The sequence below is a fragment of the Pan troglodytes genome, chromosome 16 (assembly GCF_028858775.2).
Source record: "Pan troglodytes isolate AG18354 chromosome 16, NHGRI_mPanTro3-v2.0_pri, whole genome shotgun sequence".
In the NCBI taxonomy this organism is placed as follows: domain Eukaryota; kingdom Metazoa; phylum Chordata; class Mammalia; order Primates; family Hominidae; genus Pan; species Pan troglodytes.
This window is the reverse complement of record NC_072414.2, coordinates 56,715,066-56,739,768: the sequence shown is the minus strand read 5'-3', so window position 1 is coordinate 56,739,768 and position 24,703 is coordinate 56,715,066. Positions and strand designations below refer to the sequence as shown.

Genomic DNA, 24,703 nt, shown 5'->3' with positions numbered 1-24,703 from the left:
CCTCGTGATCCGCTCGCCCCGGCCTCCCAAAGTGCTGGGATTACAGGTGTGAGCCACGGCGCTTGTCCTTTTTGTTTGTTTTGTTTTGAGACAGAGTCTCACTCATTTGCCCAGGCTGGAGTGCAGTGGTGTGTGGCTCACTGCAACCTCTGCCTCCCGGGTTCAAGCGATTCTCCTGCCTCTGCCTCCCGAGTAGCTGGGACTACAGGCACCCTCCACCATGCCTGGCTAGTTTTTGTATTTTTAGTAGAGATGGGGTTTCACCATATTGGCCATGATGGTCTGGATCTCTTGACCTTGTGATCTGCCCGCCTCGGCCTCCCAAAGTGCTGGGATTACAGACGTGAGTCATGATGCCCAGCTAACAGTAAGAATCTTTAAATATATGTGGTTATATAAAGAATCTTTGAGATTCAGTGTAGCCTTTTCAGTTTGCAGATGAGAAAACTTAAAAGGTAAGGTCTGTGCTCTCGGGTTACTAGTTAGTGGAGCAAATGGGAATTTCTGCCTGAAGTGATGAGTGCTGCCGCGTGATGCCCACCCCATGTGCTAGACCGCGTGATTCAGAACGCAGGGTGGTGGACGTTTGGCAGTGGCGGAGGTCAGGGTGGGTTGATGTTGACAGGGAGAAGGGTGTGAGAATGACTCAGGGGAGCCCTGGGGAACGCGGGCGCTGATGAGGTGGCAGCGCTGGGCTAGCACAACATACGCTTCTGACCTTCCACGGTAACAGCCACCTCTCTCCGCAGGGGTATGAAGGGTCCCTGATCAAGCTCACTGCGAGACAGGTAATTTCTCTCCTAGGGTTTTCTTCCTCCCAGCCCAGACTGACTGCTGAGCTTCAAACAAGGGCCCGTTAACCTTTCCCTAATCTAGAGGCATCTGGCGGTACAGACTTGCTCCCTGTTGTCCTGTTTCTGACAGAGCAGCCTCTGTAGGTCCCACTGTCTCTTCACTGGCCATCTGAGCCCAGCCAGCTCCTGGTCCTCCCTGTCTGTTTCTTAGGAATCTGGGAGCCCCGCTGGCTGAGGACAGTAAAGCAGTTAGCTGAGCTCTAGCTTTTTTTTTTTTTTTTTTTTTTTTTGAGATGGAGTTTTGCTCTTGTTGCCCAGGCTGGAGTGCAATGGCATGATTGAGCTCTAGCTTTTAATACAAGGAGGCCAGGGCCCGCTAGCCTTTGGGGGCTATTTGGGGTCTAGACTGATCCTTGGGAAAATGAAGTTGGAGCAGTTTTCAACCTATTGCTCCTTGATAGAACCGGAGTCTTCCCATGCCCTTGATACATTGGTGTCCCCTTTCTTGCTGGGGAAAACACTGGGACTTACTTTTAGTTATCTGCATGCATTAAAAACAATACTTTTACTAAAAGGGCGACGTTTAATTCAGTGGAATTAAGCTCTGTTGGCATCATTTCCCACAGGATATTCCTGGGGAGGGAGACTTGACTTTTGGTGCATGTTAAACTGCTGTTCCAGTGAACAGGGAGGATGTGGGCTGGAGTTTTGGGGGGCTTTTTTTCCTTTTGTATTCTCATCAGCAGGGCAAATACTGTTTCCACATAGATGATACTTTTTTGTTGTTGTTATTTTGGAGGGAGAGGTGGAATGCTAGGAGAGATATAAGGGTGTTCTCTCTTTTTCCTACTAGCCTGTTGGTTTTGTGATCTTTGACAGCCGTGCAGGAGCAGAAGCGGCCAAGAATGCGCTGAACGTGAGTAGGTGAAGAACAGGTCTTCTCTGACTCACAGCCCTCTTAGGCAGTGGGTGTGCAGATGTATCTTATTTCCCAGCCATCCCTGGGCAGAGTCCTTGGCGACACTGTCTGTGCCAAAGGCCATTACTCAAGGCCTGAGCTGCCTTTCCTCTGCCTCAGCCACCGTGTGGGCAGGTCTTCGAGGCGAGCTTGTTTATGGGGCCCTTCTCTACTCTCTGCCATTAACACTCTGGGTCCCCCAGAGTAAGCCTTTCTCTTCTTTTCTCTACCCATGTAGGGTATTCGCTTTGATCCCGAAAATCCACAGACTCTGAGGCTAGAGTTTGCCAAAGCCAACACCAAGATGGCCAAGAGCAAGCTAATGGCAACTCCAAATCCCAGCAACGTGCACCCCGCCCTAGGAGCACACTTCATCGCACGGGACCCCTGTGAGTGGCACTCTGAGCTGGCAGGCCCTCATGGAGTTGCATTCGGGGCAGACTTGCAGGCTCTTGCAGAGGGAACTCCCTTTTCCAGGAGGCTTTTTGTGTCCACGGCCACCCATTTTTGAAACACCTGGTTTTCCTCCCTCCCCTGCAGCCTTCCTAGAATTTCTGAGCTGCCAGGGCTTCCAGCTTCCCTGAAACCTTCTTTAATTTCTCATTTGAGACGAGCTGAGGCCTGTCTGAAAGCAGGCAGGATGCACACCATGACAGGCCAATTTAATGTGGCTTCCTTGCCTGGTCTCGGGGTCCTCTGTGGTTGGGGGTGGTCTGGCCTCAGTGTGGGGCATGTGGCTCAACCATAGTGCTGGGTCCCCTTCTCTGTTTGGAAGGGGAGGCGAGTGTTCTGATGATGGAGGCCATTGTCTCCTGTTGTAGATGACCTGATGGGGGCTGCTCTGATCCCTGCATCCCCAGAGGCCTGGGCCCCCTACCCTTTGTACACCACAGAGCTGACCCCAGCCATCTCCCATGCTGCGTTCACCTACCCAGCTGCCACTGCCGCTGCTGCCGCCCTCCACGCTCAGGTAAGCCCTTTAAGGTTGGGGAGGGCGAAGAACAAGGGCTCTTAGCTGGCCAGACTTTGCATGTGCCTGGCCACTTGGCCGCTGCTGTCCCAGAGCTGCAGCAGAACTCTTGTCTTCCTTGATGGTTTGAAAGCCCAGACCCCAGGGACCTATTTGTCCTCCCCTTGGGTTTAGGATTTGACAGGGAGTGAGAAGATAACCCACGAGTTCCCATGGAGGATGCCAGGCAGCCCAGCTGCGGTTCCCCAGCCCTGAGCACCCCTGCCCAGGGACCGACTGTGTTCTCCCATGGTGATGGGACTATGATTCCAGTCCTAACCTGGGTATGGTCTCTGGAGTCGGACCATCTGCCTCTGCCCCTTCCTGTCCCTTTCATCAAGCTCTTACAGATTGCTGTGCCTCGATTTTTTTTTTTAGTCATCTGAAAAATGGGAATGATCAGATAATCTGCCTTAGGGTTGTTGTGAAAGTTAGATGTCAAGACGAAGTGACTACTGAGTGCTAGGATGTAACCTAGAGCGCCCTGAGTGTTGGCTCTCGCTTCCATGAAGGCTGGACGCTGTCCACTGTGAACCTGTGCCGGGCAGGAAACAGGGAGTGAATGCTTCTGGGGAGAGTCGGGGCTGTTAGAGCAGGGCCAGGAAGGCTCTGTGTGGGGTGCTGGGCTGGGTGCCCAATGGGCAGGCAGGGAGTCAGGCTTTCCCCTGGCCATGCAGGCGCTTCCTCTGGTCTGACTTGGCCACAAGTGCAGGTCACTGGAGCACTCTGCAGGGGAGGCCTCGTCCCACTGTGCGTGTGTCGGGGAGCAGTGGGGTGCCTCACAGTGGCAGTGACAAGTTGCAGCCAGGCAGCCACAGGAAGGGGCTGGGGGGCACTTTTGAGCCCACCTCAACCTTTGACCAGCCAGGTGATGAGCACTAATCCCCAGGGAGAGCTGCCCGGCCAGGGTGTGCTGTGCTGCTGCGAAGGAGAGAATTGAGGTTGCTGGGACCTGGCTGGGGAGCAGGAGGGGATGAGGAAGGAAAGCAGGAGAAGCCAGAAAGGAGGGTTCACAGGAGCCAGAGCTGAGGCGGGAGGAGTCGGGTGCTCTGCCCGAGAGCTGTGTGTACGTCCATTTTCAGGCTCTTCCAGGGACTCAGTGACACCTGGGTTTGTCCAGTTCCAAAGCGGAAAGTTCAGATTCAGGGGCTGCTACCCTAGCAAACTGTTTTCCCCAGCAGGGGAATGCTCCCTGGCTCCGCAACGTTCAATTGTACTGAGGGCAGAATTGTGGTTAACCCTGGCGCTCTTCCCCAGTTGAGCACCACAAATAGCTTGAAAATTGATCAGAGGATAAGGAAGGTGGTAAAGACCTTCCCCTGGAGGGAATTATTGGGTATTTACTGCAAACTGGGTTCTGTGGCTGGAATAGAGCGGGGAGCAGGGAAGCTCATCCTGTCTACCCTGACCTGGGCAGTGACTTGATGCTTCAGGTCAAGCGGATGTTTAACTGCAAGGCCCTGGGAGGCACTGGAAGGAATCACAGGCTCCCACCTCACTGGGCTTCTCACCTCTGATCCCAGCTTTGGCACCAATTGGCTACATGATCCTCACCTCTGTGTCCCCATCTGTAAAATGAGAGGGATAGACCAGATAAGGTGGAGAGGTTCTGCCCTATCCTCTGAATTGCTAGGCTGTGACAGAGGTTGGGAGCCAGGGACAATGAGTTTGTCAAATGAATCAGAGAGGGCACCTCTGCCCAGCCAGGTGGGGGTGGCACTGCTCTCTGGCCCTGAGCTCCACGCCACAGGGCTTCCTTCCTCCTGTTGGCTTCCTTCCCAGTTTTCTCCCACCCCATCCACACTCTGCAGCTGTCCAACTCTGGCCCAAATCCTGGTTCTCAACAGCTGTGGGACATTGGGCACGTTACCCACCGTCTCTGTGTTTCTGTAAAATGGTGATGATGATGCCTACTTGATAGGTGTGTTGTTCGCATGATGGCATGGAGTCGCGTGATGGCATGGAGGGAGTGCTGTGAAAGTGCAGATGGTTGTGATGTTATTTAATATCATTATTGTCTGGGTCCCCTTGGGTCCTCTCTGAGGCTGGAGGCCTCTTTGTGCCTGAGTTCCTGCCTTCTGGCCTTCCTTGGACGGGGACTGGGATAGAGGCCACCCACCCCAAAGGATAGTGGCGTTTTTGGGGAGGCAGGCTAATGGGAAGAGATTAGACCAGGGAGTCATTAGTTCTGTCCTTGCTACTCAAACTCTCTGGGCAGCCATTTCCTCAATAGTAAAACAGGTTGTTTTACTGTTTCCCGACTAAGAACATTTTATTTTTTTCCTTCCAACAGCCCCACTGCTTGCCCCCTGACAGTGCTGCCCCAGAGATAGGGTATAAAAGTGTCTAAATGAAGTATGGACACTGTTGATCTTAAGTGAATTGTTCTGAACCCAAAAGACCAATAGAAGGACTGAGTTTTTCTGTGCCTGGGGGCAAGGAGGTGACTTCAGGAGAAGGTAGCAGCTGAAGGACAAGGTGATGAGAACAAGTACCTCTGTTCTCTACCCTAGCTGCATGCCCTTTGCCAGTAGCCCAGCCTGAGCCCAGGCCTCCACAGCTACGTGGCTGCAGAGACCAGACCTGCAGGAGGGGTCCTGGAGGTTGTTTGGTCCTGCTCTGTCTTGGCATGAGGCTACCTTGCCTGGCCTTCTAACCCTCTTGATAGAATCTTCCCCTTAAAGAGGGTGAGGCACAAAAGCAACTGTGGATGGCAGGCCCAGTGGGGTTCAGCATAGAAAGATGGTGGCCTAAAAGCAAGGGTTCTCAGCGTCCTATTGCATCCCACGGTCCTCCCAGACTGGATTTCATTTTACGTTCCAACCTGAGGATATGCGGGTCTTCCATGGCTTTTTTCTCCCCCTTAAACTGGTTCACCCATTTACCAGTGACCTTAAGGTTACATAAACTCCCGTGCCTCTATTTTCTTATCTGTATCATGGAGATGATAATAGCATCTACTTCATAGGGTTTTTGTGAGGATTAAATGAACTTAGTATATGAAATCTACCTAGAACAGCATTGGGCACAGGGGAGGTGCTTCATGAGCAGGAGCTATTATTGTATTAGCATATCTGCATTTATGGAAAAAAACAGGCAGTTTTTGTTCTCTTCCCTTTGGCTTATCATCCAATCCCCAGAAAACCTGTACTTTTAATTCTTCAGTTCGGTAGGTAGTTTGGAGCAGGTGTATAAGTAAATCTATAGGTATGAATCTTAGAAAAACTGCAATACATATTTAATCTTTTAAAAACTTAAATATTAGGGCCAGGCGCAGTTGCTCACGCCTGTAATCCCAGTACTTTGGGAGGCCGAGGTGGGCAGATTACCTGAGGTCAGGAGGTCAAGACCAGCCTGGCTAACACGGTGAAACCCCGTCTCTACAAAAATACAAAAATTAGCTGGGCGTGGTGGCGGGCACCTGTAACTCCAGCTACTCAGGAGGCTGAGGCAGGAGCATCGCTTGAACCCAGGAGGCAGAGGTTGCAGTGAGCCAGGATCGTGCCACTGCACTCTAGCCTGGGTGACAGAGCGAGACTCTGTCTCAAAAAACAAACAAACAAACAAAACAAAACAAACCAAAAAAACTTAAATATTAGGACTTAAAATAAATAATAGTAAGTGTAGCTCTACATTTTGGATACCTGGCTAGTACACCATTGTACGAATGTGTCCAGCTCCCTGTAGATGGTAAATTGGTTTGTTTATACAGTTTTGCTTACTGATAGCTATACAACAATGGATATCCTTGTGTGTACTTCTCTGGGCACCTCTTCTGTTTTGTTTTCTTTCTTTCTTTCTTTTTTTTTTTTTTTTGAGACAGAGTTTCACTCTTGTTGCCCAGGCTGGAGTGCAATGGTGTGATCTTGGCTCACCGCAACCTCCACCTCCCAGGTTCAAGTGATTCTCCTGCCTCAGCCTCCCTAGTAGCTGGGATTACAGGCATGTGCCACCACGCCCAGCTGATTTTGTATTTTTAGTAGAGATGGGGTTTCTCCGTGTTGGTCAGGCTGGTCTCGAACTCTCGACCTCAGGTGATCCGTCCGCCTCGGCCTCCCAAAGTGCTGGGATTACAGGCATGAGCCACCGCGCCCAGCCATTGTTTTGTTTTCTTTATGATAAATTCCTAGAACTATGACATGGTGAAAGTGTAGACTTACCAGTCTGGGTTAAATATTGTTTTAATTTCGGATGAGTGAGGCTTCCATATCTTTGGTTGTTTATATCTTTTTTTTTCTTTCTCTTTTTTTAGTTATTTTTATTTTTTTGAGACAGAGTCTCACTCTGTTGCCCAGGCTAGAGTGCAGTGGCATGACCTTTGCTCTTTGCAACCTCTGCCTCCTGGGCTCAAGCACGATCCTCCTGCCTCAGCCTCCCAAATTGCTGGGATTACAGGTGTGTGCTACCACACCCAGCTAATTTTTGTATTTTTTTGCAGAGACGGGGTTTCGTAATGGTGGCCATGCTGGTCTCAAACTTCCGGGCTCAAGAGATCCGCCCACCTCTGCCTCCTAGAGTGCTGGGATTACAGGCGTGAGCTGTCACGCCTGGCCTTATATTTATTCTTATGTAGGTTCATCCCGTTGCTTGCTTTCTGGTGTATCTTCTCAACTGGTCAGTCCCAGGATCTGAGAGACGGCTGAGTTTGCATCCTCCGCTCTTTGTTTTGAAGCAGCCCTCTCGGAGCCTGGTCACTATAGCCTGTGGGGGGTACTCTCAGGAGCCCCCCCTCCCCCTGGGCACAACTGGAGGCCCTGAAAGGACACTGTGGGTGCCCTGTCTTGCTGGCCTGGCCCCCTGGGGGTCTCCTATAGCTGGAGCAGAAAGAAGAGCTCTAGGAAGGGATTGTGTGGCTTCTAGAGGACCCAGGCCACTGGCCTATGCCAGGCAACCGAAGGAAGTGGAAAAGCAGCCCTTCTAAATGCATTCTGTCTGCTTCAGTGGCACAGCTGTCCCAAGCCCAAATATGGGAGCTTTCCTCTACTTTCTCCCCAAGGAGTCCCTCAGGCTGGAGGGAAAGTCGCTGCTTGGGAAGCAGGAATCCCAGCACCTTGTAGCGAGAGTGTAGGGCAGGATCCAGCAGATATGCTGAGGGCGGCCTTAGGCAGTCATTCAAGGCCTTAGCTTCCCAGTGGTGAAAGAGGTTGGGTTGCAGGCCTCCTGAGCTCCTTCCATTCTGTCGTCCATGTTCTCCCCTTGTCCGGCCCTGCGGGACACCCAGCCCGTCCGGGACTTCCTTGCTGTGGGGCTGCGCCAGCTGGAGGCTACATGAAGGGCAGTGGTCAGGGCCCACTAAGGGGCTCCCTGAGCTGGTGCCAGCCGCCGGCTTCTCTGATAGCAGCATTGCTCGTTTCCTCGTGTGTCCCTCTCTTGTGGAATAAGTGCTAGTGTCCAGCCAGGTTTCTAACTTCCCGCTGAGCTCCTGGGATGTGGTGGCTGGAATTCTGCAGTGTACAAAACAGCACCTAGAATTTGGCGGGGATAGGAACGGGTTCTTAGGAAGCTTCCATCAGCCCCCAGATGGCCTGGCATGGCTTACCCAGGAAGCAGGAGTTCCCAGCAGCCAAGTGGGTAACTGGGTCTGCCTGCTCCAACCTCAAGGGAGCTGTCTGCAGGCCCAGCTTCTACTCCTTTCCTGCCACACGCTCATGTGCTGCCCCTTCCCTTCCTGAGGGGACTCCGGCTCCCCTCCCTGGATGCTCATCCCCCAACCGCAACTCAAGGTCCTGTGTTGTCCCGCTCCCCCCGCCACACCCCTTTCCCTGTCCTGGGTCAGGCTGGGACAGACATGCTTCACCGTGCATAACTGGGGCAGGCGGCCTTCCCTGCGGTCTTGGCAGTCAGCATACTTGCCTTCCAGATGACTGGCCCACAGGGAGGAGGGAACGTGTCATTTTCTTGACCAGTCTCTGGGAACCCAGCTTTGGGGCTACTGCTCTGTGGGGCCTTCTGGCAAGTGCCAGGGTTTAGGCAACTTCCAGGCACTGGTGAGGATGATCTCAGATAGCTGCCGCCCACCTGACATTATAGACCTCTAGACTTAGAGGCTTGTGATGGAGGGCATGGCACAGCAGGGGTGGGAAGGTCAAAACGGGAGTCTCAGCTGGGTCTCATCCATGGCTTCTCAGAAGAATCAGGACTGATGTTGGAGAGTCCTACCCCTTGGGGTCTACACGGACTTTGGGTTTTGTTTTGTTTTTTGTTTTTTGTTTTTGTTTTTGTTGGAGACGGAGTTTTGTTCTTGTTGCCCAGGCGGGAGTGCAATGGCGCGATCTCGGCTCACTGCAACCTCCGCCTCCCGGGTTCGAGCGATTCTCCTGCCTCAGCCTCCCGAGTAGCTGGGATTACAGGCATGCACCACTACGCCCGGCTAATTTGTATTTTTAGTAGAGATGGGGTTTCTCCATATTGGTCAGGCTGGTCTCGAACTCTGAACCTCAGGTGGTCCGCCCGCCTCGGCCTCCGAAAGTGCTGGGATTACAGGCGTGAGCCGCTGCACCCGGCCTTGTTTGGTTTTAATAGAGACATTATCTCCCTATGTTGCCCAGGCTGGTCTTGAACTCTTGAGCCCATGTGATCCTCCCACCTCAGCTTCCCAAAGTGTTGGGATTACAGGTGTGTGCCACTGCACCCGGCCTTACTGTATCTTTACATCCTGTCTTACCTGATCCTCACAACCACATATGACTTCGTCATTTCTGTCCTATAGCTAGATGAGGACACTGAGACCCAAAGAAGTCAAACAAAAATGTATGAGGCTCATTCTTTTCCTCCTCCTCCACAGAATTAGGAATTCCGTGCTGTGTCAGTAAAGGGGAAGGGCGGGTTGCTGGCACCACTGCCCCCAGCTGCCAGGGCTCCCGCCAGTATAGTGGCCCATTTGGATTGGGCTGATTGGGGTATGAGACGCCTGCGTGACTTTCCTTCGCTGGAACCTGTGTCCTGCAGAGGAGGCACATCAGGCAGTGCACTCCCACTTTCCGGATAGAGAAACTGATGCTTAAAGGTGAGTAACTGGCCCAAAATGTGCCAGCCAATCAGTGACAGAACCAGGACTCCAGCGGGGACACCGATGGCCATGGTTACCTGGCTTCCTGTTGAGGGAAGGGATGCACAGCTGGCTCCTGACGTTGGCTTCTCTTGCAGGTGCGCTGGTACCCTTCCTCTGACACCACCCAGCAAGGATGGAAGTACCGTCAGTTCTGTTAGTTTTTCAGTAAGTGTTGGCCCCAGAGGCCCAGGACAAGTGTCCTAGACTCCGGCTCCCTGAAGGGCCGTAGTTCCTCCCTCTGCCCCGGGTCTCAAGAGCTTAGCCGAGCCCAGAGCAGGCCTGGCTTTAGCTCTAGTCCCACGCCTCTGCTCACGGCCGCCTCTCTCCCTCCCTCCAGGTCTGGTCACCGGGGAGGTGGTTCTGGGAATCTGTGGTGGTGCCGGGACAGGCGCCCCGAGTTCCCACTGCCCCCGGGCGGCCTGCACAGAGCTGCTGCCCTCCAGAGACTGTGAATCCCAAGCCTGACTCAGTGGACTGCTTCCTGTTCCCCTCCCTCCTCTTCCTCACCTTGTTCTGCACCCTCAAGCCTTTCTCCCTCAATGCCTCCCAGGAGGATTTGGGGACTTTCTCCCTGGGGCGCCCAGATCCAGCTCGGAGGCCTCACTGGGACCTGGCAAGGCCTGACCTCCTGCCCAAACTTGCTTCTGTAGCTCCCCCTCGAGGAAGTGAGGTGTTTAATTTTGCATGTTTTCTGGCATGAATTAAGACACTTACACTTGTGTATATATGAGTGTACAGTTTGTTCTCACACTGTCACCATAGCGACAGGTCCTGGCTCCCAGTGGTTCATCCTGCCTGGCCCCTCTCTCCTCGCCCCGCCCCTGCACCCACCCCGCTTCAGGGAGGCCCAAGTTCCGTGGCCCCACACGCTTCCAGGCTCAGCTCCCACCTCCACCCAACAGATAGATGGGGTTTGCTTTTTCATTTCACATGGGGCTCCTCCGCTCCTGTCTTCTCGGATGGGCCAACAGTCGTAAGAAAGCCCTCTCTGCCCGTTCTGTTCACCTCTCCACAGCGCACCCCGCCCGCCGCTGCTCCTCATTCTTTCCAAACCTCGAAACCAACCAAAACGTGAGAAGTATTTTTGTACCCTGTGTAACAAAATATTTATGCATCATAAAGGATTTTTCATGTGCGTACCATTAATTATTAAAGCGACCTCGTTCGCCCTGTCAGATAAGTTTAATGTTTAGTTTGAGGCATGAAGAAGAAAAGGGTTTCCATTCTTCAGCAGTACGCCTTTGTGTCTGGCATTTGTTTAAGAAAATGAAATGAAGGAAACACTGTGCAATGTTTTTTGTTTTGAGCATATCAGTGCTTTACTGTCAGCCGCAGCTGTGACCGTCTGGCCATTTCAGACTTGGGAGATGAGGCGGCTGTTGTCATTGCTGATCCTGTGAGAATGTGAAACTGGATAATATATGAAATGCAAAATAAAACAAAATCAAACTGACTGCTCTCGGCCTTTGCTTCCCCCTTCCGTGGACGCAGACTGCCATTGGGAAGGCAGAGCCAGAGAGATGTGGAGTCGGGGGAAGGAAGTGAAGTGGGCCTGGCCCGCTGGCAGCTGGCTTGTGACTGTAAAGGTGGTGGGGGAGGACCTTGGAGCTCAGTTAGCCTCTCCTGCCTCCCTCGTTTGTAAGCTGGGGAAACAAAGTCCAGGGTAAGTGACTTGCCTAAGGGCCTGGCAGTTGTGGCTTTACTTCCTCAGTTTCCAGGCTGTCAGGGTAGGGAGAGACTCCCTACACCAAGAGCAGGCCCCTAGGTGGGACCTTCCTGGGGGAAGGCGGTGATATACTCGGCTTAACCATTTACGGCCTGTGGTCTTTTTGAGTCTTGCTCTAGTAAAAGAGGACTGAGGTTTGGGCTGTTGGGCTCTGCCAGGTGGTGTCTGTCCTTGGCGTGCCTCTTGTGAGGCTGTGCTGGAGGGAAGGCTAGGACCTAGAATCTTGCCCAGAAGGGGTTAACCTCATCCACCCTGTAGTCTATGGGCTGCAACTCTGATTCCTGGAGCAGGAGCAAATGGGTGTGAGGCTCAGGGAAGCTGTGCAGTGCCAAGAGCCCAGGCTGGCCTGGGCCAGGTGTCAGGATGCCCGTCATGGCCCTCAGTCTTACCTTTTGTGACTTGGGGTCTCGGGTTCCTTGTCTGTGAAGAGGTTGCTTGAAATCCTTTCAGACTCTTACTGGAGGGCTGGTGTGCTGAACTCAGGGTTTAACTGTTTGTTTTTTCATCCACTCCTGGGAGAGCTGCTCTGCACCGCACCGCACCTCAGACCCAAAGCTGTGCCTGGAAAGGGAGGACAGCAGAGGCCCCGGAACCCCCCTCCCAATAGGTGTTGCTCCAGCCTTGCTCTAAGCAAAACTAAAGTGGCTGTGGCTGGCTCTGGTCACTTCCTCACTTGCACCTCAGGTCACCGCTCCCCGCCTTACCCCGTCTCCTGAATCCCAGTCCTGCACAGGTCGGCTTGGGTCTAAGATGTCAGTGCTGGTGAATGCGTCAGCTGGCGACCCAGGTGCTGTGAGGGAGGAGGAGGAGGAGCCTGGCCAGGACCAGGCCCTGCAGGTAACCCTGGGTGTCTGTGGGCGAGTTACCTGGACTTCAGAGGGTGGCTGTGTTCGTGCCCAGAGGAGTCCGGGGTTACTCGTCTCCCGCGCTGTGCCCCTTGCCTCGCTGCAGTATCGGACCAGCTGGCAAGGCCACCCAGCCTTCAGCCCCTTCCTGTGCTGGTGGGGAAGCTGCTCTGTGTCCTGTGGCCCCCACCCAGGGCCAAGCCGAGGGCTGACCTACTTCATCTGTGTCAAGAACCAGTGGGTCTTCCTGAGGTCGTGAATTATTTAGCGAAGGTGTCTGGGCCTTTCTGAGAGGGGCTAAGAAAGCTGCTCTATAATTTAAAGCCCCTGCGCCTGCGGCTTCCCTGGGGGGCCTCCTTCACGCTTTAGCGAGCAGGGCCCAGGCCTGGGTCTGAGCGGAGGAGGAGCCGGGGAAGGAGGAGCCCTGCAGCCATTCCAGAGGGCACTCTCAGCTGGACTGGGGGCTTTTCTCAGTGTAGGGCCTCTGCAGAAAGGCCTTAGTGAGCAGTCATGTTTAGACTGAACTTGGGTTAAGGAGCCTTCAGTAGATCGGGGCTTCCTGGCTGGGGTCAGAAGCACCTGTGTCCTGATTCCCTGTCCTGCTCTCTTTCCAGAAAGCAGCTCGTTATCCCCAGAGGTGTTGAGTCTTGATCACAGTTGAAAGTGTTCCTTCCCTTCTGAAAGGGAGTTAGGCATCTGGGAACCACCAGCATTTTTTCCCCCACTTCTCCCACCCACAGATGAGTCTCACTGTCGCCCAGGCTGGAGTGCAGTGGCCTGATCTCGGCTCACTGCAACCTCTGCCTCCTGGGTTCAAGCCATGCTCCTGCCTCAGCCTTCCAAGTAGCTGGGATTACAGGCATGCACCACCACACTGGGCTAATTTTTGTATTTTTAGTAGAGATGGGGTTTCACCATGTTGGCTAGGCTGGTCTTGAACTCCTGGCCTCATGATCCGCCTGCCTTGGCCTCCCAAAGTGCTGGGATTACAGGCGTGAGCCACCATGCCCAGCCTCCACCAGGGTTCTTTTGGTGTGAGGTCCCTTCCCAGCAGCGATGAAATCCCCCCGTTGGCAGGAGAGGCTGTCTTCCCATGTAATCCCCTCCCTGCAAGCACACAAGTGAGGCCAGTACTAAACAGATGCTTGTGAGCCACTGGGAAACCCCTGATGCCCCCCTGCCCTGGCCAGAGCCAGCTCTCCTCACAACAGAGATGGTGCTTGTCACCCTGACTGAACCATCGTTGGATGCTGCTGCCTAGCCAGCATTTTTCTTTTTCTTTTTTCTTTTTTTTTTTTTGGAGACAGGGTGTCTCTGTCACCCACGCTGGAGTGCGGTGGTGTGATCATGGTTCACTGCAACCTCTGCCTTCTGGGCTCAGTTAAACCTCCCACCTTAGCCTCCAGAGTAGTAGCTGGGACCACAGGCACACACCACCATGCCTGGTTAATTTTTGTATTTTTTGTAGAGACCCAGGGGTTTCATCATGTTGGCCAGGCTGGTCTCGAACTCCTGGGCTCAAGTGATCCTCTTGCCTCGGCCTCCCAAAGTGTTGGGATTACAGGCATGAGCCACCATGCCCAGCCTTGGCCGGCGTTTTTAAGGGATGTGATTTATCTTGGAGCTTTCCCAGGCAGGTTCCTAGGTTCCAGGCTGTGTGGCCTGACATGATGCGTCCCTGGGGATCAGTACAAGGTAAGAGTGCAGGCCACATGGGGTCCAGAGTTCTGGGACAGGGGTGGGAGCAGGGGTTGGGGGGTGATCCAGGCCTCCCTCGTGCCCACCGTTCCGCCCCACCCTGCCCTGCCCACACATGCCCCGCAGAGCTCCATTTCCTGAGGTCTGGAATAAAGCCTTTGGATCTTGAGTTCTTTGTCAGAGGGCAAATATCCCTGAGAAACCAGGCTAAGTCCGTCAGAGGAGGGAAGTAGGGCAAGTGCCGGAAGGGGACTGAGAAAGGGAAAGGTGGAAAATGGGAGGGTAAAGCCTCCTGCAAAGGTATCAGGAGGAGGGAGCAGAGCCGCCCCACTCAAGCTGCAGGCCTGCCCTGCCTCACATCCTCTGTGCCAGCCTCCACCCAGGTGGCCCTGCAGGAGTGCAGGCCCCACCCCAACACCTTCTCTCAGGCAGAAGAGGGGCTCCAGGAGCAAGGGGAGCAAGGCTGAATGGGATCACTGCCCTGGCAACTTTCCAGGGCAGCCAGGAGAGGGGCATGTGCTCCTGGTCCATTCCATACCCCGTCCCCCACCTCCTTGACCATCATCCCCTAGTTCCCTGGCCTCTGGTTGGGGTGAGGGAGCGGGAGCCTCTGCAAGAGTTTGGAGGGAGGTCAGGTGCCCTTGGCCATTATCTTCATGACCTTCCAGCCATCCCCTTAAATCTGTTCTTTTGAGAGGCCCTTCAAATGACCCCAGGAAACCAGGATCAGACATTGGCATTGAGGATTGAGTCCAGCCAGCTCTCCCATTCACAGATGGAGAAGGTGAAGCACAGAGGTGAGTAGTTTGCCCTAAAGCAAGCCCTTTTTTGTTAGGGAGACAGTGACCAGTGCATGCTCCACTGGTGTCTCTGTCTTCCAGTCAGTCCAGCACCCCACAGGGCAGGCAGGCAGCAGACACCTCACCCCACAGGCTTGGAAGCCTCTCCCTGCAGTGCTAGAGCCGTGGTTACAGCTCAGGGCTGCTGGCTGCAGACCTCTTCTTGGCATGCCATACTTTCTTGTCTTCTGTCTTGATCTAAAAATATGACCCCATCTTTCCCTGGGACACTGGGTCTTACTCCCTGATTAAAGGACAAAGAGAAGCCCTCAGTGACCCATCTAGCCTCAGCCTAGCATTGTATAGTCTCTGGCCTTTAACCCAGTGATTAGGGTTGTTGGACGTGCAGGATTCATCTGGCTATCAGCTTATGCAAGAACCAAGATGGTGTATCTCCATTTCTGCCTGTAGTAGAGAATATGCAGCAGCTTAGTAGGAGGAGCCTAAGAGACAGGAATGGCTGTCTCATCCCAGAAAAGCCCGTGCCTTCCCTCGGAGTGTGTGTTTCTGTTTTTTTTTTTGAGACGGAGTCTTGCTCTGTCGCCCAGGCTGGAGTGCGGTGGCGCGATGTCTGCTCACTGCAAGCTCCGCCTTCCAGGTTCACACCATTCTCCTGCCTCAGCCTCCCAAGTAGCTGGGACTACAGGTGCCTGCCACCACGCCCGGCTAATTTTTTGTGTTTTTTAGTAGAGATGGGGTTTCACTGTGTTAGCCAGGATGGTCTCGATCTCCTGACCTCATGATCCGCCCACCTTGGCCCCCCAAAGTGCTGGGATTACAGGTGTGAGCCACCACGCCCGGCCAAGGAGTGTGTGTTTGTGACTCTGTTTCCTTCCCTCACAAGGTTATGAGCTTTAATGATGACACAATAACGTGCCTAACACATAGTAGGTACTCCCTAAATGTTTTCTATGCTTTTTTTTTTTCCTTTTTTTTTTTTTTTTTGAGACGGAGTCTCGCTCTGTCGCCCAGGCTGGAGTACAGTGGTGCAATCTTGGCTCACTGCAACCTCCACCTCCCAGGTTCAAGCGATTCTCCCTGCCTCAGCTTCCCAAGTAGCTGGGATTACAGGCGCCCACCACCACACCTGGCTACTTTTTATATTTTTAGTAGAGATGGGGTTCGCCATGTTTGCCAGGCTGGTCTCGAACTCCTGGACTCAAGTGATCTGCCTGCCTCAGCCTCCCAAAGTGCTGGGATTACAAGCGTGAACCACCACGCTTGGCCTGCGGTTATGTTAAAAAGATAATATTTCCTTCATCCTTAAGAAGCAGTGAAATTGAGTCGATTCCAATTGACGTACTCCTTGACTGTTTTTTCAATGGATCAGTAGTCATTGAAAGATTTTTAACCCCATGTTCTACCTGGGAGGGAGGTGAAAGAAGGACAGGGTGGGGCCCAGGAATCTAGGAGAACACACACAAAACCCTGGAGCTAGTAGTTTTTGGCACTGGATCTAACTGTAGCTTTTTTTTTTTTTTTTTTTTTTGAGACAGTCTCACTCTGTTCCCCAGGCTGGAGTGCAGGGCATCATCTCAGCTCACTGCAACCTCCACCTCAGCTGGGTGTGGTGGCACGTCTGTAGTCCCAGCTACTTGGGAGGCGGAGGTAGGAGAATCGCTTGAAACTGGGAGGCAGAGGTTGCAGTGAGCTTGAGTAGCTAGGATTATAGGTGTGTGCCACCATGCCTGGCTGATTTTTGTATTTTCAGTAGAGACAGGGTTTCGCCATCTTGGCTGGGCTAGTCTTGAACTCCTGACCTCAAGTGATCCACCTGCCTCAGCCTCCCAAAGTGCTGGGATTATAGGTGGACTTCTAACCTTTTTATCAAGCCATTTAGGGCTTCAGAGTTCTGACAGTAGTTGTATTCATACACTGCTTCAGAGTTTACAATACATACATTTGCTATCGCCCATGATTGCCATAAAAAGCCGGCTGACATACATAAGAAAGGTGTTGGCCAGGCGTGTTGGCTCACGCCTGTAATACCAGCCCTTTGGGAGGCCAAGGCGGGCTGATTGCTGGAGGTCAGGAGTTCGAGACCAGCCTGGCCAACATGGTGAAACCCTGTCTATACTAAAAATACAAAAATTAGCCAGGTGTGGTAGCATGTACCTGTAATCCCAGATACTAAGGAGGCTGAGGCAGGAGAATCACTTGAACCTGGGAGGCGGAGGTTGCAGTGAGCTGAGACCATGCCACTGCACTCCAACCTGGGCAACAGAGCAAGACTCAGTCTCAAAGAAAAAAAAAAAAGGAAAGTTTTACTTATCTTTTTTTTTCAGACAGAATCTCACCCTGCTGCCCAGGCTGGAGTGCAGTGACCCGATCTCAGCCCACTGTAACCTCAGCCTCCCAAGTAGCTGGGACTACAGGCGTGCACCACCACACCTGGCTAATTTTTGTATATTTTGTGGAGCTGGGGTTTCTCCATATTGCCCAAACTGGTCTTGAACTCCTGAGCTCAAGCAATCTGTCCTCCTCAACCTACCAAAATGCTGGGATTATAGGTGTGAGCCACCATGCCCGTCAATCATCTACTTTTACAGCTATGGAAACCAGAGTTAAAAAGGCTTCACCATGGCTAGGTGTGGTGGCTCACCCCTGTAATCCCAGCACTTAGGGAGGCCGAGGTGGACGGATCACCTGAGGTCAGAGTTCAAGACCAGCCTGGCCAACATGGTGAAACCCCATCTCTACTAAAAATACAAAAATTAGCCAGGTGTGGTGGCACATGTCTGTAGTCCCAGCTACTTGGGAGGCGGAGGCAGGAGAATCGCTTGAAACTGGGAGGCAGAGGTTGCAGTGAGCCGAGATCATGCCACTGCACTCCATCCTGGGTGAGAGTGAGACTCCATCTCAAAAATAAATAGATAAATAATAAAAACCATCACATAGTAGCCTGGTTAAGAAATAGGCCGAAAACGCCCGGGCGTGGTGGCTCACGCCTGTAATCCTAGCACTTTGGGAGGCCGAGGTGGGTGGATCATGAGGTCAGAAGTTCGAGACCAGCCTGGCCAAGATGGTGAAACCCCATCTCTACTAAAAAATACAAAAATTAGCCAGGCGCGGTGGTGGGCACCTATAATTCCAGCTACTCGGGAGGCTGAGGCAGGAGAATAGCTTGAACCCAGGAGGTGGAGTTTGCAGTGAGCGGAGATCATGCCACTGCACTCTAGCCTGGGCAACAGAGCAAGACTCCATCTCACAAGAAAAAAAAATGAAAAAGAAATAGGCTGAAAACAAAAATAAAAACCATCAAACAGAAAAACCCTCTAACCACTTGAATATGTGAGGGCAAATTGAGGTGAATTGAGTTTGTTCTCAATCACTTAACATTACCAAGTGGAATAAGAGAGAAGGAAAGAGCTAAGTCCATAGGCTGCTACAAGGTAGTCCTGCCCTGATCCTCGAAGCTGTCCTGGGAAGGCTGTTTGCGAAGGATCATCTCCATCCCATGGACAGGAAGTTCAAGTTCAGAAAGGTGCCAAGGTCATGTTTGATCATGATGAGCTGAGCCAGAGCCCTGAGCTCTGGTCTGCTGCCCTCAAGGGGGAAGGAGCACGCTGACTGACCTTTGCATCCTCTCTTGTCCAGTCATTCTTTCCAGCAAACATTTTTTGTGCCCCTGCCCTTTGCTGAGCCTGTGTTTGGTGCTGAGATGGAGGATAAGGCACAGTTTCTGTTCTCAGGTGATGCACAGCCTGGAGTGTGGGAGTCTGGGCTGTGGAGCTACTCAAGCAGGGAAAGCTGGGGGTTATTGGTTCTAAACTTCCGCTCCTCTCTTTCCCCGGAGGCTGGGCTGCTGCCCACCTTGCCCCACAGGTCCAGAGTACTGCTCTGGGTCCCATGGTATCGTGGTTCTGTGCTTGGCCTCGCAGAACTGCATGGGTGGTGTAAGAGCTGTGCACAGAGGAACATGCCTCATCTCCCACCTCAGGGTGACTACAGCTTCCAGAGCAGGATACCCTCAGGCTCTGTCCCCTGCTGAAGGTGGTCTCTTAGATTAGAGGCTTCTCAGATGGGCCTGTGTCTCTTTCCAGACCCAGGTTCTCATTACTGAAAGCAGGAGTGTGCTTCCTAAAAACTAATTTGTGTCTCCAGAAAGACATGGAGGGAAAGGGGCTGGGGGGAGGGGCGGGGGTGGGAGGAGCAAAAGCCACCTCCTTTTGGAGCAGTGGCCTCCTCCAGGGTTCTCCCCCAAGGCCACACTCCCAAGTATCCATTCATATGCGCTTCCCCAGGGCCTACGCACTGAAATCTCTCCTGTCTACGGCCGCCAGGTGAATCGTGCCAAGACGCCGCTTTCACAGGTTAGAAGAACTTCATTCCATGGTTCTCTACTGCATAGGGGCTGATGGCCAGTGTCACGCATTCAGGCCACACCCCCACCTGGCTTCTGGCCCCTTCTTCCCTGTGATTGGAGACATTTGCTAACCACTGTCAGCTCCCTTGTACTACAGAGCAGCTTTTTCCTCTCTACTAGAATGGGCATTGCCTTCCTCTTCAAGGTAATGGGAAACTGACCCCACCTGGGTCTCGTTCCGTGTCCTGATGTACCTGTAGACATGCTCTGTGGCCCCAGCAAGTCCCTTTCTCTCTCTGGCCCCTCCTTCTCCTATGCTCACCTTTATTTACATCTCAGGCCCCTTGTCTTGGCCCAGTGGTGACCAAGAAGAAAGTTCTGCTCACCTAAGACTTAGCACTAGGCAGGTGCCTCTGGCACAGCCTCCTTCCTTTGGGAGCTGGCGGGACTGTGTGATCCTGGGGCGCCCTCTCGTGGTTGAAGATGCTCACAAACCTCGTCTGAAATCTTTCCTGTCTACGGCCGCCAGGTGAATCGTGCCAAGACGCCACTTTCACAGGTTAGAAGAACTTCATTCCATGGTTCTCTACCGCATAGGGGCTGATGGCCAGTGTCACGCATTCAGGACACGCCCCCACCTTTTTCCTTTTTCCCTTTTGCTCTTCCAGATTAACCTTTGCCTGGGGTCATTTATTGTGGACTCTATGGGCGCCTCTGTTCCCAGAGGCAGAGTCAGGCAGTTAAGTCACTAACAAACACAAACACTCATGGAGCACCTCCTGCATTTGTGCATACTTGCATGCTAGTAGTCACTCTGCTGGCACTGGGGATACAAAAGTGAATATTGGGCCCAGAGAGATTTGATCCAATCACCTCGGTTCACAGATGGAGAAGCTTCAGCCTTCAGAAGCAGAGAGATGTGTGGCGCTCATTTGGTTATGCGGGCTTGACACAAAACTCAGGTGTCCCGACTATCATAGGACATCAAGTCAGCTTCCATCTCACTGATTAAACCCCTGGATGTCGGCCGGGTGCAGTGGCTCACGCCTGTAATCCCAGCACTGGGAGGCTGAGGTGGGCGGATCACGAGGTCAGGAGATCGAGACCATCCTGGCTAACACGGTGAAACCCCGTCTCTACTAAAAAAAATACAAAAAATTATCCGGGCGTGGTGGCGGGCGCCTGTAGTCCCAGCTACTTGGGAGGCTGAGGCAGAAGAATGGCGTGAACCCAGGAGGCGGAGCTTGCAGTGAGCCGAGATCGTGCCACTGCACTCCAGCCCTCCAGCCTGGGCAACAGAGTGAGACTCTGTCTCAAAAAATAAGAAAAGAAACCCCTGGATGTCATAGTAACAAAGTTGAGAACGCACTATTTATATTTTCAGGAATTACATTCCTAATTTCACTCATGTCTGGGAGATTTTGCCCATTGGAATGGGTAAAATCCAGGGGATAGACCCCCCTGGAAACTCAAATTTGGGCTGTTCTCTCTCAGTGCGCTTTACTCAGGGGTCACTCCGTCGTCAGCACTGTCAGGCACTGTCTCGTCTGCAAACCTTGCTGGTGCCTGCACATACTGGACGTTCTTTCAGGGCATAGGTCATGCCGTTGTCACTCACCAGCACAGTCCAGGGCCTTTGGTGATACCTAACACATGACTGGGAATGGCTACTTCACTTTTTTTTTTGAGACAGGGTCTTGCTCTGTCACCCAGGCTGGAGTGCAGCAGTGCAGTCAGCTCACTGCAGCCTCCATCCTGGACTCAGGTGATCCTCCTGCCTCAGTCTCCCAAGTAGCTGGGACTACAGGTGTGCACCACCATGCCTGGCTAATTTTTTTTTTCTTTTTTCTTGAGATGGAGTTTTGCTTTTGTTGCTCAGGCTTGAGTTCAATGGTGCAATCTAGGCTCAGTGCAACCTCCGCCTCTCGGGTTCAAGTGATTCTCCTGCCTCAGCCTCCCGAGTAGCTGGGATCACAGGTGCCTGCCATCATACCCGGCTGATTTTTGTATTTTTAGTAGAGATGGGGTTTCTCCATGTTGGTCAGGCTGGTCTCAAACTCCTATCTCAGGTGATCTGCCCACCTTGGCCTCCCAAAGTGCTGGGATTACAGGCTTGAGCCACCACACCCGGCCATGCCTGGCTAATATTTTTAAACATTTTTTGTAGAGACAGGGTCTCACTATGGTGCCCAGGCTTGTCTCAAACTCCTGGGCTCAAGTGATCTGCCTGCCTCGTCCTTCCACAGTGCTGGGATTACAGGCAGGCAGTGACTTTCCTGTCCCTGCAGGTCTTCAAGTATACGCTGATGATGCTTAGTGGTGGTACTCGGGAAGCAATTCAAGCACTAGATGCTTGGTGGACCCCCGTCCTGATATATATATATATAAAATATTATCTATAATCTATATAATATACATATATAATACATACATAGCTGGGATTACAGATGCATGCCACCATGCCCGGCTGATTTTTGTATTTTCAGTAGAGACGGGATTTTGCCATGTTGGCCAGGCTGGTCCCGAAATCCTGATCTCAGGTGATCCGCCCAACTCGGCTTCCCAAAGTGCTGGGATTACAGGCATGAACCACTGCGTTGGGCCCTGTCCTGATATTTTTTGACCCTGTTCTCCATCATGAAGTGCTGGACTTAGTCAAGAGTTGGAAACTCGCACGCTGCAGGAAGTGAGGAGACTGAGGGAGGCAGGCTGGGTGACTGGGTGACAGGAGAAGGGGGCAGTGGTTGCCCCTCAACCCCGGCCAGCTGCTGCTCAGCAAGGTGGGGACTCCATGTGGCTTCATGTTTTGATTTTTCAACAGAAACTGGACATTCAGATTTTAATGTGAAAAGTCCTGATTTTGGATGCTGACAACAAACCATATAAAGCCATTTCGTGCACTATACTATGGCCCATGTGCTTATTACTTTGCAACTTCAGGTCAAAGATTCCTAGTTTTCACTCTGTGCAGTAACTATAGGGACAAAAACTGCCAAGTGCACAGTTACGCCCAACCCATAGGTATGACCCCTTCCTCTCCCTCCTTTGTTTTCTTCTTCTTCTTCTTTTTTTTTTTTTTTTTGGAGACGGAGTCTCACTCTGTCACCCAGGCTGGAGGGCTGGAGTGCAGTGGCAGTGCAGTGGCAGGATCTCGGCTCACTGCAAGCTCCGTCTCCCGGGTTCACGCCATTCTCCTGCCTCAGCCTCCCGAGTAGCTGGGACTACAGGCGCCCGCCACCACGCCCGGCTAATTTTTTTGTATTTTTACTAGAGATGGGGTTTCACTGTGTTTAGCCAGGATGGTCTCGATTTCCTGACCTTGTGATCCCTTGGCCTCCCAAAGTGCTGGGATTACAGGCCGGAGCCACCGCGCTTGGCCATTTCCTTCTTTTTCTTCAGCCATCAAAGAGCCAGGCCCAAAGGCTGGGCTATCTGAGCATGTTGCCCTTACCCACATCCATCCCATCTCCCCTGAGGAAGAACCAGCGCTGGGCTTCCTTAGAACGCTGTATCTGCAATGCTCCCAGAGGCCACCAGAGGGCAGGGTGGAATGCCGAAAACTATCGGTTTGGGCTAGTGGACGGGCAGGGGTTGTGATCTCAGTCTGGCATCCAGGTTTGGAGGTTCAGGAAGGCAGCTAGGGTTGCTCCCTGAGGGTGCAGTGTGGCTCACCATTCCCAGACACACCTCCCAGTGGATGCCCATCACTTCATTTGTGGATCATAGGAGCAACTTTCTTTCTTTAAAAAAGAAAAACACCCAGGCTGGAGTGCAATGGTACTAGCCACCACCACCAGCTAATTAAAATAAAATTTTTGTAGAGATGGGGGTCTCACTGTGTTGCCCAGGCTGGTCCCAAACTCCTGGGTTCAAGCAATCTTCCTGCCCTCAGCCTTTGAAAGTACTGGATTACAGGCAGGAGCCACTGTGCCTGGCCCATAGGAGCAACTTTCTATCCGTACTTTCTGTCCTTAGCTGTTTTCCCCCAACACACACTGTCTCTCATGCCCCCCAACCACCCAGCAGTCACTGATATCAGGTTGGTCTGTCCCAGACCCACTCGCTACAGACCTTGTCAAGAGCCTTCAATAGGTCCTTGTTACATAAAGCTGGACCATCCAGTTTCTCAGAAGTGGAGCACTGAGATGCTGATCCCAGTTAGGTGAGTGGGAGTGAGCTGAAGAGGCTCTTAGTTCCTTCATCTCAGTGTAATTGTAAGGGTAGGCCTTGCTGTTCCAACTTCATACATGAGGAGATGAAGCACGCGGAGAAAAGTGTCTGCCATCAAACTGAACTCAAATACTTTCTGAGTGTCCGTGTTTGATGGTGTAGGGGATACAAAAAACCTGAAGATAGGGTTCCCATCCTCAAAGAGACTATATAGCCTGTTAGGAAAACATGATACTCATCTAAAAAGATAACCAGCTCCCAGCAGCTTTCAAGTAGATAGTACAATAGCAACAGTGGGAACGTCAGAGAGAGGTCCCCGGATGTAGGGGTCAGGGAAGGCTTCAAAAAGGAAGTAGTGGTCTTCAAACTAAGGCATTTGCACCCCAAGAGGTACAAAAAGAATTTTCACTCTTTTTATTTTTGTTTGTTTAATTTTTAAATTTTTATTTATTTACTTACTTTTTGAGATGGAGTCTTGCTCTGTAGCCCAGGCTAGAGTGCAGTGGTGCAATCTCAGCTCACTGCAACCTCTGCCTCCCAGGTTTAAGAGATTCTCCTCAGCCTCTCAAGTAGCTGGGATTACAGGCACACACCACCATGCCTGGCTAATTTTTTTATTTTTATTTTTATTTTATTTATTTGTTTTTTGAGGTGGAGTTTTTGCTCTGTCACCTGGGCTGGAGTGCAGTGGCATGATCTCGGCTCACTGCAAGCTCTGCCTCCCGGGTTCAAGCAATTCTCCTGCCTCAGCCTCCTGAGAAGCTGGGATTACAGGTGTGTGCTACCATGCCCGGCTAATTTTTGTATTTTTAGTAGAGACGGGGTTTCACCATGTTGGCCAGGCTGGTCTCGAACTCCTGACCTCAGGTGATCCACCTGCCTCAGCCTCCCAAAGTGCTGGGATTACAGGTGTGAGCCACTAGGCCAAAGCCAAATTTTTTAATTTTATTATTATTTTTTAAATTTTTTATTGAGACAGAATCTTGCCAGGGTGGAGTGTAGTGGCGTGACTTCAGCTCAGTGCAACCTCTGCTTCCTGGGTTTAAATAGTTCTTGTGCCTCAGCCTTCCCAGTAGCTGGGATTACAGGTGCACACCACCATGCCCAGCTAATTTTTTTTTTTGAGACGGAGTTTCACTCTTGTTGGCCAGACTGGAGTGCAGTGGCACGATCTCGGCTCACTGCAACCTCCACCTCCCGGGTTCAAGCAATTCGCTGCCTCAGGCCTCCCAAGTAGCTGAGATTACAGACATGTGCCACCACGCCCGGCTATTTTTGTATTTTTAGTAGAGACGGGGTTTCACCAT

The 24,703-nt window shown here is 52.2% G+C and overlaps 1 protein-coding gene and 1 long non-coding RNA gene across 5 annotated transcripts in view; both read left to right on the top strand.

Annotated features, from left to right (window-relative positions):
• The window catches only part of RBPMS2 (RNA binding protein, mRNA processing factor 2), a 36,282-nt gene extending 25,017 nt beyond the window's left edge, over window positions 1–11,265 (top strand). For 2 of the 3 annotated variants that reach the window (XM_001174270.7, XM_016927678.4), the window contains exons 3-8: window positions 750–788; window positions 1,648–1,710; window positions 1,991–2,141; window positions 2,574–2,722; window positions 9,908–9,977; window positions 10,150–11,265. In XM_001174270.7, the coding sequence (XP_001174270.1) occupies window positions 750–788; window positions 1,648–1,710; window positions 1,991–2,141; window positions 2,574–2,722; window positions 9,908–9,970 (465 nt within the window). In that variant the 3' untranslated portion in view covers window positions 9,971–9,977; window positions 10,150–11,265. Of the gene's footprint in view, window positions 1–749; window positions 789–1,647; window positions 1,711–1,990; window positions 2,142–2,573; window positions 2,723–9,545; window positions 9,768–9,907; window positions 9,978–10,149 lie in introns of all 3 variants that reach the window. The other variant, XR_001709681.4, reaches the window with a different exon arrangement.
• Window positions 11,266–14,786: 3,521 nt separating this feature from the next.
• LOC134808544 (uncharacterized) overlaps window positions 14,787–24,703 on the top strand; it is a 32,179-nt gene continuing 22,262 nt past the window's right edge. The window contains exons 1-3 of one of the 2 annotated variants that reach the window (XR_010151735.1): window positions 14,787–14,878; window positions 19,165–19,233; window positions 19,756–19,785. This is a non-coding gene — a long non-coding RNA (uncharacterized LOC134808544). Of the gene's footprint in view, window positions 14,879–19,164; window positions 19,234–19,565; window positions 19,655–19,755; window positions 19,786–24,703 lie in introns of those variants that run through there. The other variant, XR_010151734.1, reaches the window with a different exon arrangement.